This window comes from Monopterus albus, unplaced genomic scaffold, assembly GCF_001952655.1.
Source record: "Monopterus albus unplaced genomic scaffold, M_albus_1.0 scaffold69.1, whole genome shotgun sequence".
Classification (NCBI taxonomy): Eukaryota; Metazoa; Chordata; class Actinopteri; order Synbranchiformes; family Synbranchidae; genus Monopterus; species Monopterus albus.
In genome coordinates, this window is record NW_018127949.1 from 4,088,715 (window position 1) to 4,107,883 (window position 19,169).

General features: G+C 39.8%; 1 protein-coding gene and 1 pseudogene across 1 annotated transcript; one reads left to right on the top strand and one right to left on the bottom strand.

The window, feature by feature from the left end:
- Nucleotides 1-16,049, top strand: part of LOC109963056 (proteasome activator complex subunit 4B-like) — a 29,501-nt pseudogene extending 13,452 nt beyond the window's left edge.
- Nucleotides 16,050-16,177: 128 nt separating this feature from the next.
- On the bottom strand, nt 16,178-18,255 carry chac2 (ChaC, cation transport regulator homolog 2 (E. coli)). The gene is made up of 3 exons (XM_020605204.1): nt 17,861-18,255; nt 17,359-17,394; nt 16,178-17,136 (listed from the first exon to the last, which is right to left on the bottom strand). Exons 1-3 carry the CDS (start codon nt 17,993-17,995, stop codon nt 16,735-16,737), a joined length of 573 nt encoding a protein of 190 aa, XP_020460860.1. The 5' UTR covers nt 17,996-18,255; the 3' UTR covers nt 16,178-16,734.
- Between the last annotated feature and the right edge of the window lie 914 nt (nt 18,256-19,169).

A 19,169-nucleotide genomic window follows, 5' to 3' on the forward strand; every position in this document is an offset into this window, starting at 1 on the left:
ATGACCATGTGATATTTCAGTTTTTCTTTTTTAATAAATCTGCAAAAATGTCAAAACTTCTGTGTTTTTCTGTCAATATGGGGTGCTGTGTGTACATTAATGAGGAAAAAAATGAACTTAAATGATTTTAGCATATGGCTGCAATATAACAAAAAGTGAAAAATTTAAGGGGGTCTGAATACTTTCCATACCCACTGTATGTGTGTGTCTGTGCTTGTAAAGGTGTTTTGCTTTGATAGACAGCAGTACCCTGGAACAGACCAGAGAAATGATGGATATCCAGACTCATCTGGAGAGCCCGGTGGAACTAGATCTCTCCTCTACTGTTAGCACCATCCTAACACAGTGCTCTACAGAAATATTCAAGGTAGTACACACTCACAGATACATCCTTGCCTTAAATATACTCTCCATTTCTTTTCAGCTGCTAGAGAGTCTAGTGACAACTGTTTGTCTGAGATAAAGCATATACTTTATTTTCAAGTTTTTAATATATAAGACATGAACCACAACATATTATGCACCATCGGATCTTCCTAAACTTTGTCTTTCTGTTAGGTGGCCTTGCAGAAGGTGAATAACTTTGCCACTTCCCTCATCTTTGAGGCATGTGTGTCAGTCAGAATGGTGGCTGATGTGCAGAGCTGCAGCCAAGGTCTGTTTCTCTGTTATCAGGTGGTGCCATCTGCCTCACATTTTAATATGGGGTGGATTTGTGAATTTGACTCAGTACATCTCAGGATCAAGAAGAAATGCAACACAGAAGAAAAAATGATTTTGATATAGTTGCATAAAAATATGGGGTCATGATGAACAATGATGGCATTTTTTTCTTTCAACACCTTCACTTATGTCAAATTAGATTTACCCTCATTTCACTCCTTTTTAGTGTTTATGGATATTTTGTCAAATGTTTGAAATCAGTCCTACTGATGTCATTTTCTGCAGGCTAGTCTTTGGGCTTGGGCCATCTAAATGTGTATGTGCTTGTGTGTGTGCATGCCTTGTTTCTGTGTTTGCAGTGTCATCCTGCTGAGTCTCTCCGTCTGTTCGTCCCTCTCTGCTGCAGCGTCATTTTCTGCATTACTGGCAGTCAGCATCACACTGTGTGTTTGTGTAAGTAACACTCTAGTGTGTAGTGTAGGTGCAACTGTAGTGTGTTTGCATAAAGACTGTTTAAGGCCTCTAAAATCTAATGAGCTTTGAATGAGTTCATTCACGAGTCCATTCACTGCTAAATGAAACCTGCAGTTTGCACAGTAAAGTAACAGATTATCAGATCACAGTGATCTCAGAACAATTAAGAGGCGTTATTAAAAATCAACTGTTTGTTAATTAGTGAGAATAGAAGCCTTTTAGTAATTGGTTAACAAAGTGGTTGCTAAATGAAAGTAAGGGCAAACTTTTAAGATCATTACCCATTATGTGTGGACTGAGGTTTCAGCAAGATACATCATTTATATAGCCATCTAATTTTTTATTTAGTTAAAATAAATACATTTGTGAAAGTATGAGGCCATACAGGAGTGAGGGGCAGCTGTTTTGACCTAAATGCTAAGTCTTGCACGCTAAATTGCTGTCATGTTTAGCAGGTGTAATGTTTACCATATTCACCATCTTAAATGAATTAGCATTCTAACTTAATGCTCATTAGCCAATAAGTATGGAGATCACCTAAGTCAGTAAGATTCATTCTCTTGGTACCATGAATGTGTGTATCAAATTTCATGACAGTCCAGTTTGTCAGTTTCAGTATTTTAGTCTTGACCAAGGACTGATATCATGCACAGAGTTGTGCTGCTAAAAAAATGTTTTAATTAACCTTAAAATTCAGCAAAAAGAACTTAGCCTGTCAGTGGACCAATATGGTACATTACTCATTTTTATGTGTGTGTGTGTGTGTGTGTGTGTGTGTGTGTGTGCGCGTAGGTGAGGAGTTGCAGAGTTAAGACGAGCTGGATAAGGAGCTGCTGTGGAATCTCCAGCTGCTTTGAGGTGAGACAAGGATCCGTCATGTCCCAAGGGCTTTCACACTCTAAAATAATATTAATCCAATGAACTTGTTTAATCTAGTTTGTCTCAAAGGTTTTATGTAATCTAAAATGATTGAAAATCTAATAGTGGGCTCAACATATTTATTTGATTCCAAAACAAATCAAATGATTTTGAAGGATATTTAAGGTCAAGTGTCGTTTTCTTGCTGCCACTGCAGGGATTTCTTTTTTTCTTACTTGTTTCAAGTGTTTCTACACAACTAAATAAAATTTATAAAAACACAAAATGGGTGGTAGGGACAGATATTTTCACTTTTTAAAAAACTATTACTATAATTGTTGTGATATTGTGTGAAACGAAAAGATGCCCAGGTCATTTTTTTGTAGCGGACACACTGTGCTGTCATAAATATCAAAGAGCTTTGTTGTTAACCAGAACATATTGATACTCTTTCTGTTTTGTTTTATTACTCCTGGGAGCATTATGTGAGTGGGAGCAAGCCAGAAGCAGTGATTTACTGGAGAGCCTCAAAATTTATGACAGCTCTCCACTGAGGTGCCTGTGCATGCATGTACTCGTGTGTTTTTAGGTAACTCGTGTGGATGGTGAACAGCTGTTAAAATACCACGGGGACCTGGAGCAGATCCTGTGTGCATGCATCTGCACTGCAAAATGATGTACACGCTTGCCTGCTGGAGCACACACTCCAGTCACTGTCCCTCATCTACTCACTGAGCACCACAGCACCTCTGGAGGCTTTGATACTGACCTTCCTATAAGGGTAAACACTCCACTCACATATGCATACTGAAACTACTGCATGCTTTACGACGCAGAAGGAGACAGCTTTAAGAGTAAACCAATGACCACATTTGATCGTACAAACTAACAGTGAAGTTAAACTGCTTACTATCAACTAATGCTTATTCGCTAACCACCTCAAATGCAAATTGGCTGTTATCACAGCTATTACATTACAGTACAGTACCTACCGACGGGAAGCAAGAGGTTTACTTGGAAGCACACAATACCATCACTAGAACCTTTAAAACTGCTCTTTTCTCAGTTTAATTAAACAGGATGTTGCAGGTTTGGTAATGCAATGTAATTTCTGTTAATGTAGTTAAAAAGCATTTATCAAATTAAAATCGAATGGTTCCACTGCTGCACTCTCCCTCTGTTCATTTTAGATCATATTTTATTTTAGTTTGCAATTTTCATCACTACTAAACATAAATGTGTTGCCACTGTGAACATAAACTGTAATGATGCCTTCATTTATCTAAAGGGATTTTTCCATTATAGGAACCTACCACAAATGTGTCAAGCCAAGTACCGCTCCTCATGGGTTCTGTGTTTGTTTCCACTGTGGTGCAGAGTAAAAACAAAGGACAGTCAGCATCAACCTGGGAGGTTATGTGGGCTGAAGTACTGGTTATACCACCCGTTAGGTTCCGATAGTGGAAAACCAGCATAAGACAATGGTTCCCACCCTGAACTTTGTGGTATAAGAAACTCTTCATGTTGCTAAATTATACAGTAAAAACAAGTCTGTGAGGATGGTTAGCCTCATAATCAGACTAAATTGCCACTGTGTTTTACAGTATTTCATTCATTTTATTGTATTGTATGTTGTGTCCAGGATAGCTGATTTCCTGTTTTTTGCCATGTTGTGACGTGATTTCGACACAGTGGAGTTTGCTGTAGGAACAGTTTCACATTTATGAAAAATGTCCCAATAAAAGAATTGTTATTTCTATACATGGACACCTTGATGACATCCCTGCTCTTAATCCCACTTAATAATGCTGCATTCATGGATGGGATTAACAGGAACAACCCACCTTAGTCTTATTTGGTAGTTATGCTTTATTACAGGGTGGTTAGCTCTAGTGCTAACCTTGAGTTTAGAAAGTTAGGGAAGTTGAACTTTTAATTTTTAATAAAAGGAACATTCTGAATTCTTTAAAAGTTGCATTATCTTGTAGTTTTCTCTTGCAGGGATTTTTCCATTATAGGAACCTACCACAAATGTGTCAAGCCAAGTACCGCTCCTCATGGGTTCTGTGTTTGTTTCCACTGTGGTGCAGAGTAAAAACAAAGGACAGTCAGCATCAACCTGGGAGGTTATGTGGGCTGAAGTACTGGTTATACCACCCGTTAGGTTCCGATAGTGGAAAACCAGCATAAGACAATGGTTCCCACCCTGAACTTTGTGGTATAAGAAACTCTTCATGTTGCTAAATTATACAGTAAAAACAAGTCTGTGAGGATGGTTAGCCTCATAATCAGACTAAATTGCCACTGTGTTTTACAGTATTTCATTCATTTTATTGTATTGTATGTTGTGTCCAGGATAGCTGATTTCCTGTTTTTTGCCATGTTGTGACGTGATTTCGACACAGTGGAGTTTGCTGTAGGAACAGTTTCACATTTATGAAAAATGTCCCAATAAAAGAATTGTTATTTCTATACATGGACACCTTGATGACATCCCTGCTCTTAATCCCACTTAATAATGCTGCATTCATGGATGGGATTAACAGGAACAACCCACCTTAGTCTTATTTGGTAGTTATGCTTTATTACAGGGTGGTTAGCTCTAGTGCTAACCTTGAGTTTAGAAAGTTAGGGAAGTTGAACTTTTAATTTTTAATAAAAGGAACATTCTGAATTCTTTAAAAGTTGCATTATCTTGTAGTTTTCTCTTGCATTTGTAGTGGTTAACAATAAACAAGGTTCCAGAGGTAATATGTAATAGAACAGTATGTAGTTCTATATAAATAATATATGGATATTATTTGTAATAGTTATGTAAGGGTGAACTAAGTGTCTATGCAAGCTTGATTTGTTTCTCTTCTCTCGCTCAAGCAGGAATATCTTGGGCTGTGTGTCCCCCTTGACCTATGGGTCAACATCCTGAGTGAATTCCTCCTCAGATAGAGAATGGATATACTGTAGCTGCAGCCTTATGTGAACTGTTCTGTGCTCTGTTCAGAAAACAGGTTTAGAAAACATTGTATTGTATGTTGTGTCCAGGATAGCTGATTTCCTGTTTTTTGCCATGTTGTGACGTGATTTCGACACAGTGGAGTTTGCTGTAGGAACAGTTTCACATTTATGAAAAATGTCCCAATAAAAGAATTGTTATTTCTATACATGGACACCTTGATGACATCCCTGCTCTTAATCCCACTTAATAATGCTGCATTCATGGATGGGATTAACAGGAACAACCCACCTTAGTCTTATTTGGTAGTTATGCTTTATTACAGGGTGGTTAGCTCTAGTGCTAACCTTGAGTTTAGAAAGTTAGGGAAGTTGAACTTTTAATTTTTAATAAAAGGAACATTCTGAATTCTTTAAAAGTTGCATTATCTTGTAGTTTTCTCTTGCATTTGTAGTGGTTAACAATAAACAAGGTTCCAGAGGTAATATGTAATAGAACAGTATGTAGTTCTATATAAATAATATATGGATATTATTTGTAATAGTTATGTAAGGGTGAACTAAGTGTCTATGCAAGCTTGATTTGTTTCTCTTCTCTCGCTCAAGCAGGAATATCTTGGGCTGTGTCCCCCTTGATTAACCTATGGGTCAACATCCTGAGTGAATTCCTCCTCAGATAGAGAATGGATATACTGTAGCTGCAGCCTTATGTGAACTGTTCTGTGCTCTGTTCAGAAAACAGGTTTAGAAAACAGAAATGTGCACTAGGTCAATGTGACCTAGAAGTTCATGTACTGGACATTTCTAGACAATGCTCGGAAGAAGATGTGTGTGGGTAGCGGGCATGGGACAGCGTCTTCATGACTCAGGCCATGGAGGGCTGTGTAAGTGCGAGCAGATAAAAAGCTGGGTTAGAGAGGAAGGAGAAGAATTAAGGGTGGTGCGGCAGCCCTGAGTGAGCTTAGACCCAGCCGGCTTGGGGGGAACGCTGAATTAAGACGGACAACTGACTGTGGGCTGACAAAGACTGACTGACTCTGTGACACTTCTCATGTAATACTGTATCTATTCCATTGCAGGAGGAGTGAATCTGTTCTCTGTTCCCCTCTATTCAGAATAATTGTAATATTAAATGATCCTTTAAATTGGGATGATTTGTCTGAATTAATTTAGTCGGCATCACACTCTAGCCACGACACATCGATTATACTTTGTTGCTACTGGAGGCAAACTGAGTTGCTTGTCCTGCAGTTGTCCTGTTTGTCCATTAAGAGAAAACCCTCTGTGGAACACCTTTTTCAGAACCATGGTAGTATTTTGTCATGTTTATATTCATGACTGCAGGGGAAGTATGTTTGTTTTGATGTCAAGGTTGTGGTAATTACAGCTACATTCCTGGGCTGCTTCCCTCAGCTGTGCCGTAAATACTGATCACTTTTTATCAGCAGTTCTTGATCAGTGATTCTGTATTTTGTGCAAGTTTGATTTGGCTGTGCTAATTTGCAAACCAGTTCAGGGTGAAAAACTGGCAACTCTCCTACCACTTCCTGAGAAAACTTCTGTCCAAGACTGGGGCAGAGCTGGGGATGAGATAGCCTTAGGTATGTGTTGGTACATGCCTAGCATAGAAGAGACAATCTTGTTTTCAAGTTGTTGTCCCACGTCCTGCACTCTGAACTGAAGTGAATCAGGGGCTTCGTCTCTCATGAGCAGGTGTGCGTTCTCTTTTCTCAGTTTTCTATTTTTAGCTGTAATCAGACACACTCGCAAAACAAATATCCTTCATTGCTGATAAAGATTTCACTTATTAGGCAAGCGCTCTTTCATTTTCTATGAAACACCCATATTCAGTGGACTGTAGCAATCATTTAATAAAAGAAAGATGCATGCATGTAGTTAAAGAAATGGGTGATTCTTGTTCAGCAAGCTATGCACCAATTCTGTCCTTTAGCTTCAGTCAAAAGACAGAAGCATCCAGCCCCAACCTGAACCTAGCATTTAACTGCTGATGTGCATGTTCAATCAACAGTCAAAACACCACATCATCTGACTATTGTATTACTATAGACTTTCAGATGTCTTTATTCTGTTTGCACAGATCAGGGTGCTCTGTACTGCCTCCTGGGTGTGCACAGTGGTGTTTGTCAGGCCAGTGTGAGGGACTGGGGGTATGTCAGGGAGGTGTGGCCTGCTCTGCTCCGTTGTGGCCTGTCTCCCTCCATGACCCTGGAGAAGCCATGCGTTGATTGACTGCTTGACAACATCACTGACAGGATCCATTGGCAGCACGACACCATCGGGAGCTACTTCACCATGAGCTATATTTCCATCAGCAGTCAATACACTACCATCACCTGATGTTTTTTTAATAGCCCCCTTTGTCCACTTCCACCTCTAGGTATCTGAAAGATGTGAGAAGATAGCCATGCTTTATTTAGAGGCACTGTCCACAGAGGAGCTGAAAGACGTGCATCAGTGTATCAGAAACATGGTTCCTGCAGGGTTGGCTTTATGTGTTCATTCCATCAGTTTCTCTAGGTTTTTCTTTAGGCTACACATCAGCTAGGACCATCTTATTTATACTGAATACAGTACATTAGTACTACTAGTACTACTGCTACTACTGATTAATGGTCATCATTGACCTCTTGGATTGCGTTGAAGACAGATCTGTGGATTTTCTTTCTCCTACCTGTAATAACACTTGTCAGTCATGTGCATGTTATGAACATTATCATAATGCTCCCAGTGTCAGGTGTGTCCATGTGTCTGGTTGTTTCAGGCCCTGAAAGTTTGAGCACATGCCCAGACCTGCTTTCTCTCCTCCTGAGAGAAGATCACCCACTGGCCCCCTGACGCCGTCCTCTACCTTGCATGGAGCCTCATACATGACTCCATCAGCATATACAAGGCTGGCAGGTGTAATTGTACGGTTTCTATTGGACTCTGTGTTTATGTGGATAAAAAGTAAACACTTTGTTCCAATATTTGATATTACACTGGGTTATAAATGGAACGGACCTACCTCTTAGTGAGGGACAGTGGGACTCTGAGCACTATGTAGAGAAAACACACTGGGCTACTGCTCATGGCCGAGGTAATAGGAATGACTGTTTAGGTGGTGGGTTTAGAAACTGGAAGGCTGATTAAATGCTTGGTTGAATGGAGTTAAAGAGCTGATTGATTTTATTGTCTGGTTGAATTGATGCTTGTCTTTGTGGCTAGCTTTGTGTTTGACTAGTTGCTGGATGACTGATTTGGGAGGCTGGATAACTAGCAGGGTGTTGAACAGACTTCCTGTCAGGGCCTGGCCTAGATAAGCCTGACTGAATGTCTAACTGCCTGGCCCAGATAGAAGAGCTGATGTATAGGTGGAGGGCTAACTGGCTGTCTTGCTACACGGACGGCTTGCTGACTGACTTTTTAATCATTCATTTATTCTTGCTGCTTATTCAAAGACACAGTGTGTCTATCCATTCTTTTCCAGAGTGTTGTCTATAAATCACAGCAGCCTCTTTTTTGTCTCCTGTTCATCTCAGAGAAATGATGATCTATGCAACTTCTGAAAAGCAAAAAGATGACCTGCCGTATGAGGAGATGAGTGAGATGCATGCTCACACTGCCCAGAAATATCTCGGTGATGCCTCAGCATTACTGTTATTACATCTGATGTGTGTTTGTGCCACTCAGTGTAAAGATCATCTTGGAATATTTCTCAGACCCAGAGTTTATTGACCAACTTGTAGAGTTTCTTTGTCTGGGGGACTGGAAAGGAAAAGACAGCTGACGCTTCTGTCTCTTCAAGGTGCAGTTTACTGTCAGCTTCAATCAAACTGGCAAACCTTTTACAAAGAAGTGACACAGTGTACCACCTATCCAAGGCTGAACTGAAGCAAGAATTTGTCAACTGCTGTGATTCATTGTTGTCCGTCAGAAAGTTGACAATTCACTTGCGTCAAATGAGTGACTGTAATCTTTCTCTCTTTAGTGTTAAAGATCTTGGTTTCTCCACTTTGAATGAACTTTCATGCACACATTTGATTGACGGGGGCTGTTTTGTAACTATGGTGATGTTCCTTCCACTACTATTGCCTCATCTCGAGCAGCTCACCAGTGACCACCATGAGAGCTCCCAGCGCTGTGTGAGATTACTGCAGGACTAATCAGAGGTGGCAAACTCTGGAGTTTCAGTAAGGTGCTGGAGACACGCACACAGCAACAAATATACACACGACACAGCTTTTTGATAAGAAAAGTCAATATTAATAAAAACTTTCATTATTGTGTGTGTGTGCTCAGGTGGACAGGTTATGGTGCCCTTTGATAAGAATAGCTTCAACCAACATCACAGTGGAAACCTGTAAAGACCAGGGCACCTGCATCGCTACTGCCTATGAGTTGCGCACATGCATATACACCATATGCAACAAAGCTTGAGGCTTGTTAAAGGCTGATTTTCCATATGAAATATGGTAAAGATCAGATTTTAAAAATCAATAGAAATATTTGGGTGAAAATTGGATTTTGAAAATGCCTTTTGCAGCACAATCATGCTTTACTTTGAAGTTTTGTTATTATGCTGATGTTATGTATTGGCTGCTGTCCAATAGGAGGGCCATGACCCCAAGAAACTTCACTGGCTGTTTGAGCTGCTGATGGAGAGGCTGCACAGTGGAAAGGGCAGCTCTTTCAGGGATGCCAGATATGTGTGTGCATGTGCTTTAAGTAACTATACACACAGCATCTTTATACTATTTCAGATGCTTCTGATTTCAGGCTGCAGGAATAGCCTGAGACTATGTATGTGGAGCTGATGTGCCACAATAACATGACCCCGCTTCTCTCCATCCACCTCTCTCTCTTTGTTGGTTTGCTGTATGTGCTTCAGGGAGGTCTGGCCCAGCAGCAGTGGAGAGTTTCTGAACTGCTGCACAGGCTACTGGCTTACCTGGAGCCCAAACTCACCCAGGCATATAAGAATGCCAGGGAGTGCACTGGGAGGTACCAAATTAACTTGGCATTATCTAATCTGGCTAACAATCATGTTAATCTAATTAGCTTGTGTGTGCTGTTTGTGCTGTTCTATTGTGAACTTCAATCTCATTTTTTCATTTGCTTCTGTTTTTTATTCTGTTTCCTGTCCATTTCCCTCCTCTTGCCCTGCCTTCCCACCCCCCTTCTCTCTCTAGTGTCCTGACCTATATCTTCATAATAGACGTGGCCTTTCCCCACACCCAGCCGACCTCCTCCCCCCATGTGGCAGAGTTTGTCACTCAGGTCGTAGAGGGGCTCAAACCCCTCACACTGGAGCTGGAGATCCACAGCCACGTCCACGAGGAGAACACCTAGGAGACAGATGAGTGCACCCAGGCTGTCAAACTGTTCAAGATGGGTCAGAATGCAAAAGCAAGCATGTACAACTGAGCGGTGGGCGGACATGGTGCAGGCCAGGGGTAGACATTGACTCTGGGGAAAAATACATTTATCAGGACCGCTTGTTCTCTAGATGAAATAGACACACTGATGCCAGATGAAAGAAACAAAGCTGTGATCTCTTATTGATTTTGCCTTTTAAAGCTACTTTAAGAGCTAGATGAAGGGGAATTTCAAGGATTTGTGTTTCAAAAGAAGCTATAGAGAGGACTCAGTCAATATTTAGGAGGGAGCCACTATTAATTGAAAAGGTCACACAGGGCAGTAATTTGTACAAAATTTTACTATTGATTTTGATTTCCTCTGTTACAGGCTCTTCAGTAACAGTTGCATAAATTGTTGCATTTTGTTTTTCATGTACTCAAGTAAAGGGTCCATTCCTCCAATTGCAAAAACATTTTTTTCCACTTACCTCCAGTAGTATCTAGCAATGTACGGTTTGTCCTTTTAACCAGGATTTGGAGGTGGATTTTCATCCTTGATGCTCATGGCATTGAAAATTTCAACAGCAAGGTCTATTTTCAAAATCTGGGTGAATAAAACCAAAACTATCTGCATGGAACAATTCCTCTAGTGGAATATACTGTATATTCTAAGCAAGGTTGTAGCTACTGAAGACACAATTTGGGAATTTTGGTGGTTTTAGTAACCTCCTCGGACTCAAACAGATCATTAAGCAAAATTATTACAAAAAAATTGTACATTTAGTCTAACAAAAATAAAGTATCAAATATTTTTATTACAGGCAACGAGAAGAAAGTACTGAAGGCATGTTTTATGTAGGACAATAAAATTCACAAAAACCGCAAAAGTAGTTTTATTTTTTATTTTGCCATTTGAAGTCAAGCTGTAGGTGTGTTTCTAAAAGCCAGACTGTTATTTCAAAATCAAATGTAGTCGGGAGTAGATACTTTAATTTAGATAAAGATTTTGACTTCTATTTAGGTTTATTCACACCTGTTTATGTGGTACAATACTGGTTTTGCAAAGACTCAATTTCTTAACATTTGCACACTGTCGCTCTTTCAGTTTTTGTTATTACTCATCTTCATTACACGGTTAAATATCGGGTCATGAAATTAGTCAAGTCATTAGATACTAAATCTAGATCAATAGTGTTTTGTTACCAGAGCCATGCAGTAAGGTCACAACACCAAGTCTGTTGCTGGTATTATTTGGCAGCAACCCAAACTCTCCTCCACGCGTATGAGTGTTTGTGTGCCATTTGCAGTGCTGAAATGGTTGATGGCGAGCACAGGGCGAGTTTTTACCACTCCTGTTCAGCAGCAGCTACAGCTCCCGCCTCTGCTCTTCAAGGTAACACACAAACACACATAGGCTCGCAGGTCCCAGCACAGCATTATTACCCACTCAATCTTACTTCCCCATTAAACTCAATTTCTCTCTTCATTTACTCAAAATGGTGCGTAGCTGTGTCTTCCTACCACTCTTCATCTCTCTCACTGTTTCTCTCTCCTTACAGATTGCCCCAGTGGAGATTTATGACAGCTATGATGAGATGAAGCAGGACGCGCACACGTGTTTCATGTCCCAGAGCTGCTGAATCCTAAGCACCCCCACCCCAGTTGTGGCGGCAGTGGAAGAAGTAATATGCACATACAAACACACACCTGCCTGCTATCAGTGTCCTGGGTTTAATGCTGCCCAAGGTGTTAGACTAAAAACAGCCTATTCTATTTTAATTTACTTAACTTGTGACACTTGCAGTATTTCTGCTGTGAGTTTTGTATGATCTCAAATGCTTTTTTGTCCAGGTATAGCCTCACAAAGTAAAACTTGATTAACCGATAGGGAATATGACTTGAGACAAAATTATCTTCTGTCAGGATTGCAATATGTGCACAGAACGTATGTATCTTCTGTGTCCACAGCATATCTTGTTTGCACAACATGTGTAAAAACAATCTTCTGGGACAGCGGGGACTCTCTACAAACTCAATCTCTCTTTATCTCAAGCAGCAGATCATAGCATGCATGCTTCTCAGTTCTGACCTACCTCTAGATCATGGTTTTCTGCAACGTGTTTACCCTGCTCAGTGTGCCTGCTGAGGTGCTCCGCATCCAAAAGCTGGTGACGCAGCTGCTGCATGATGAACAGCTCGAGGTAATGTATGCGCAAAAAGGCAGCAAATGTTGGTTTAACACAGCCCCTCTCTAAGGTAGGATCATAAAGGGCTGCTCATTGTCCTGGCGTCTCTTCTCACTAAGCCTTAATCCCTCTTTTCTGTTCACCATTGCTGATTCAAAATAACCCTGCATCTTACTGCACTTATTTTATTTTTCTATTTTGTTTTCTTATGGCTACAGGGATGTTGACAGAATATCATGGCTGTTACACCCTTTTGTAGCTAGCTATAGAGAATGCGATGTTGTCACACCGTGTTGAATTTTGGGTAAGTGTGCAATGTTTGGAGCATCATGTTCGTTATCAACCAGATATCAGATCAATGTCAGACATTTTTCAGTCTGTCGCTCTTGTTGATGGGATCTCTAGGTCTACTCCAAGTTAGTTGCAGTCAACTAAGGTTGTCTGTCTTGAAATACTACAGGCTGAGATCTAAACGATTTAAGCAACTTTTTAGCCAAACAATGCAATATATGTCGGTAAATACAATGCATACCTCCAAATATGGCATCCCCGTCCCAATGGCGTGACATACCTTCACCTTCACTATATTTCGTGCGATCTAAAAATGTGTATTGAATGAAAATAATTTCAAAATATAAACTAGTGAAGCCCATTTGTTTTGACTGTCCAAATTACAGAAACAGTTGCTTCTCAATATTTTGTGTGCAGCTGGTGAATGTGTCTGTCTCAATGCATCAACCGTCACTTAGTGCTGATTCATAATTTATGCAAAGTGATGCAGGAAGGCAGCGACGTTCTGCAAGTGAATTTTACCTCAGCTCAACTCAGCAGCTATGCCCCTGCTGCTCATCTTTGTCCCTTGTACCTTGCTTTTCCTCGATCTTCTTGCACTCACCTCTTTTCATGAATTGTGTATTTGTTTCTAGCCGTAAAGCTGCCTCATGCTTTCCACTGCTTTTTTTTTATTCTGATCTTCACGGGTCTCCTTTTTGTAATTGTGACTCTTTCTGTCCTTACTGTGCCTCCCAACCTACCTCCCTCCTCCTTCTCCCTGTAGGTAAGAGACATGGCAGGCACCACCCTCAGCGGTTTACTGCAGTGCCAGTTCTTCCCTCTGGACTCCAATCTGCAGACACAGCTCCAGACGCTGAGTCAGACTCACCTCCCCAAGGCCAGAGGAGTACTAGCCTCCACAAGTACACACACATTTACGTGCTTGTCACACTAGCACAATGAGGCTTTATTACTTGCCATATTACTCTTTCTTATCCCAGGGGAACTGTGAACCTTGAAATTCTAAGGCCTGTTTTAAGTGTCCGTTTGTGTGTGTGTGCCGACTTGGTGCAGTGCCATGCTGGAGTGTTCGGCCTCAGTTCATGCATCCTATCAAGCCCCTATGATGTTCCAGACTAGATGCCTCAGATGTTGATGGACCTGAGCAACCATCTCAACGACCCACAGCCTATAGAGGTACACACACACACACACATTAGTACAAACACACTTGTATACAAACACCTAGCTCAACACAGAGTGAGCTGAAAGAATACAATTTCATTGTTCAGTTGAGGAGAAAATTGCATCTTTGGCCTTACTTCAGGCATGAAGAAGACATGCAATGTAATCCGTAGTGCAGAGTTTGAATAATATATTACAGCGTTGGATGATTACAGTTTAGTGCTTCTCCTGTTGCAAAGTGAAAGAGATGAGGAAGAAAATACAATAGGGTACAGTACAAAAAATAAGTAGATGAGTTACCCAGTCTGTTACAAACACTACCAGAGAAAAAAAAATCTTAATTTTATATAAAATGGTAGAAGTAGCAAATCTTCTTCAGAATCATAAGGGATGCTCACTAATCTGTATTCTATAGCAGTGTTGGTTGTCAGGCTGAGGGCACCTTCTTCCTTCCTTCCTTCAGATCTAATCTGATCATTTTGTTTCAAGGCCATGATGTAAAATGAATATACCCGATGTTTAAGTCATGAATATTTCTTCAGTTGTAGTGATCATCAGTTTAATTCCCTGTTTTTGTGTCCTTGCTGTACCACACTAGTTTTTCACTTTAAATCATTTCTATCTTGTGTATTTAATTTGTTATGTGTGGCATTCTAACATCAATAAATAATTTTGACCTCATTAGTTTTTCATTAATGAAAACAAATGAGACCATTGCTGGGAAGATTGTCAGCTGTTGAATTCTAATCTGCATTTTATATTGTCAGGAATTATTTCTAACCAGGGACGACTACTTGGTTTTAGTTCCACTGTTAAACTTGAGGGGAGCTCTCAGTGTAATAATACATAGCAGTTATGAGCTGTTATCTGCTCCTAACTTTTTGCTCCTCAAAGCAAATGAAGCAAGAACTAGCAGCATTATCTTTGTTACTGGAGAGTTTAATGGAAGTGTCCTAACTTTGATACAGACCACTTTAAAATGTACATTTAGATGGAATATTTTCATTTTTCATGGCCAGAAGAGCTCTGCGTACTAGTCTCTGAGGAGGCTGATATGCTGCTATATAATGTAATAATTTGGGATCTAATGTTAACTCTGTTCTAAGTAAGCTTTTATTCAACTCTGAAGAAAAATGGTTGGAAAATATCTTGTCAAATCCAAAATTAAGACACATGTGCACATTAAACAAGTTTGGCCCCTGAATCATATCTGACATACTGTTTGTCAAATGTCTTTAGGTGCAGCTGAAAACTAGTATTTTTCCTCTGACTTGGCAGATTAACAAGCTTTCAGGAGGAAAACAGCTCGTGAGTTGTGTGACTTGCTCGTGAAAATTACATTTATATTCAAGAACTCAACACTGATTTATGGCTTAGTAAAACCCTGTAATATTCAGGTATACAGATGAAGGGCTGTGTGATTTAATCTGTTACAAAGTTTGCTAGCAAAATCCTGCACAAGAAGGCAGGATGGGCTATTTAATTACTGTTTACTCTGATTCCTCTACTATTAAATAGTCATTTTATCAGTGATTTATGTGCTTTGTTGTAGACAAAGGTGTGATAAACATGGATATTAAGTTGATCCTTGCTTGTAAAATCTTAAACAGTCACAATTAACATCTGTAGTGCAGTAAAAAGTAGCGTTTTGTTTTATTTTTCCATGGTAGTAATGATTTTGGTTTTCTGTCCCAAGATGACAGTGACGAAGACCCTGTGTAAGTTCAGGTGTTCTCACCATGATAACTGGCAGGAGCACCAGCTGCTTGTGCTCACAGACCTGCTGGTCACTGTGCTACTATACCTAGACAGCCAGCTGCCTTTCCAGCTCCTCTGCAGACTGACTGACCACTATCATAAATACATTATTGCACCTTAAACACTGTTGTGATAACGTGTGATAATGCTGCGGTGGCTGAGAGCCCTACCTTGTCAACCTCACCAGCCACTAATTGGCCTTTAGTAAACCCAGCAGGAAAGCAGTCCCGGGCGAAATAGTTTCAAATATTCAACTTGGTGTGTTTACTTTGCCTCACCAAACTGCTCAACACCCCCAAAGGTGGCCACTTTACTTTAGAGATTTAAAAAGCAACTTTTAGCGCAATACAGTACATATTTTAGAAAAATGTAATTTTCTTTGTAATAAAATCTATTCAAACACATTTATAAATTTTATATACTGTATGTAGCATTCATATAAAAATGGCATTAATAGTACAAAGTAATATAAACTCTAATGGTACTTATGCAGGTGTTGTGTAATCAGCACTAACATATCAAAGACCTTGAAGGCAAAATTTCTCAGATTTGTATGTTGAGTGACACGAGCTCCTACATGAACATACAACTCTATCTCAGTGTAGAAACTGTCTTAGTTATTTCTCAAGCCATCATACAGTATTTCAGTCTCTGGAGTTTTGCATTTCGCATTTAGAAAATTATACCATTTGTATCTGTGAATGTATTAGAATATACAGTTTATTCAAGACATTCTTTGTGCTCTTGGGTACAAGGAGTAAAATCAAGTTTACTCAAAGCATATTTGTAACCATTCACCATGTAGTTTAAGTGCCAGATACGGTACACACCATTGTGTTATTTTGAAGCAGCTTTAGGTTCATATTATTCGCAGCATATTGTTTTTTTCCCCCTGCAAAAATGTGACATTTCTACAGATCTTTTTTCCTGTACTTGACAAATATCCTGACCGGAACCATGTACAGTATATCTCGAACCCTGAGGATATTTAAATCCAGCCTGGTATATAGCACTGATCAAGACTTCCTTATCTAATTACAGTCAGTCTGGTTGTATGAGTGTTCCTGCCCATGTTTTAGTCTTTCCCTCACTAAGGTTTCTAGAGAAAACAGGTGAGTGTCAAAGTCTTCAGGCAGAATTGTCCTCACAGCATCAGCCAGCTCAAACAGGTACTCCGTGTTTTTCCCACTTGGACCAGTAGAGTTGATGATCTGGTTGGCTATGTCCTCCAAAGGGGCGGGGCCGAGGTAGTTTGGATTGTCCTTAGAGCCAATGTAGAGCAGCGTCTGGCTGGGCGGGGAACAGAGCGGTGGACGGGGGTGAAAGGTCACTGTGATGACTTGATAACCACCTTTTTCTCTGTGGTCAAGGTAGCTCTTCACTTCCTGCTCCTGGCCCGTCGGCAGCTTGTAGGCAACGCCCCAAACACACCCCTGAATTAGAAGAGTAAAAGAAGAAAACCGGTTAGTTGGCACTGTATGTCCAATTTACCACCTTAGACTGTGAAAACAGAAAGGATATATGGCATTTCACTATTTTCAGGTGTTTTACAGTCTAAACTGATCACTGATCATATTAATCGATAATGAAAATAACTCTTAGTTGCAGCTCTATTACAAATGAATGCACTATCTGTAGGAAGGGCTCTAACTCACATCCGGATCCTCCACAAGTGTCACAACCCGGCCAGGCTGTAATGGACACAGACGAACAGCAGCAAAAACACATACATTAAAGAACATACATTAAACAGTCTAAAATAATCTGATATCTGAGACATATCACAATACTGTGTGAAGTCTACCTCTTTCTGAAAGATGGATAATGACTTGTGGATATATTCAGCAAAATCCTGAAAGTCTTACTTTATTTTTGTACACATCTCTTTATGGTAGCAGCACTACTGTACATTCAGGTATTGCTTTTTGGATGGGTACAGTACAGGCCATATGGAAAGTATTCCTACAGTAAGTTAAAAACGTCAACAGACTTTACTGTTGAACTGTACATAGCTACAGGGTAACCTTTAACGTTAAATGGCCTGTTTGACAGGTCTGACAAGAGAACACTGGCAACATGGCATCAACTGTTGTAAGACTTTCCAGGAAATAGTTAGATAGCAGCTGTCCAAAAGCATTGACGTTAAATGATACTCACCTTACCCGGTACTCCTCTGTGGTCGGTGCTGCCCTGCCAAAACCGACGGCTGAAGCCTTTTATATAACCTATTCTTTTCTCCTCATACGGAAAATCCACTTTCCATATCAAAGATCCGTAACCAAAAACCCACATAATAAGATGTTAAGCTAACGTTACCGTGGCGATAACAAGCGCGGTTAGAGCTGGACTAAATGGCAACGTTTTATGCTGACAACTATCTTACAACGATAGTCATAACAGTATAATTATACGCACGTTTACCGATAGTGTAGCGGTGTAGGGACTTTCAGCCGCAGTAACACTATAAGTAACACACGTTCATTAATGCACTACAGTGACTTTACAGTTCAGCTGTGCCACGACTGAACAGTCAAAACGTCTTGATTACGTAAGTACGCTGACTTCCGTTCAACAACTTTCAGTATAATCGGTATAAACTGTCGACCATACCGTAAATCTTAACGCTCCAAACTACAAAGGGGCATTCGGTTATCAGTCAAATAAACTATTTATTTTTTACTAACACACAGGATTCATAACTATATATCGTCTACCTACAGCCATGTCTTTGTGGGACTTTTGCTTTTATTTTGAAATCAAAGCTACAATACCGGATGTTTTTACCTATTTCGGTCAAATTTGTTTACTTTTATTGTTATTAGTAGTGTTGTTAGTAGTATTAGTAGTAGTGTTGGTTTTATCATTATTATTATTAGTAGTAGTAGTATTTAAGCCAGTTCTGCATTTATTATAAGGACACCAAAGACAGCATTATTTGATAAATGGAGCAATGGCAGATTGCGTAAAGAGGTTTTTAAGCCTGGTTTTAAATTGGCAGGTTATCCCCATATCTAGAGAGGTAAAGATTTTTTGTTAATTTTAATTTATTTTGTTAACTTAATTTCTGTTTAATAAATGTTTAACTTATTAAGTTTCAAGACAAGACAAGACAAGCAAGCCAAAGTGCTGTTTTTTTATCTAGCAGTGTTTTGTAAATGACAATATTATACATGTATATTCATAAATAATAAATGTGTGCTTGTCATCTTATAAAAGGTACATTTAAGTTTCAACAATTTTCTTTTTTAAAATCATATACTGTATATTCTTAGGTCCTATAGAGCATGTTGTACATTATTTAAACATCATGGGCTTTCCCCTGACACCAGGGGGTGCTGAGTGTCTTTCGTACAGTATATCTTTTTGTGTCCTCCAAAATAACATGCTCTCCGTGTATGTTGTGTGAGCACTAGTTCAGATCCAAGTAAAGTGGACAGCAACAATCTGGCCTGTAATGTCAGCACCC

What these genes read in the sequence shown, in the direction of transcription:
- chac2 (XM_020605204.1), bottom strand. Translation starts at nt 17,995, where the DNA reads ATGTGGGTTTTTGGTTACGGATCTTTGATATGGAAAGTGGATTTTCCG. An exon ending in ACAGAGGAGTACCGGGTAAG is followed by an intron (nt 17,395 to 17,860) that starts GTGAGTATCATT and finishes TGTCCATTACAG; the next exon opens with CCTGGCCGGGTTGTGACACT. An exon ending in CACTTGTGGAGGATCCGGAT is followed by an intron (nt 17,137 to 17,358) that starts GTGAGTTAGAGC and finishes CTTCTAATTCAG; the next exon opens with GGGTGTGTTTGGGGCGTTGC.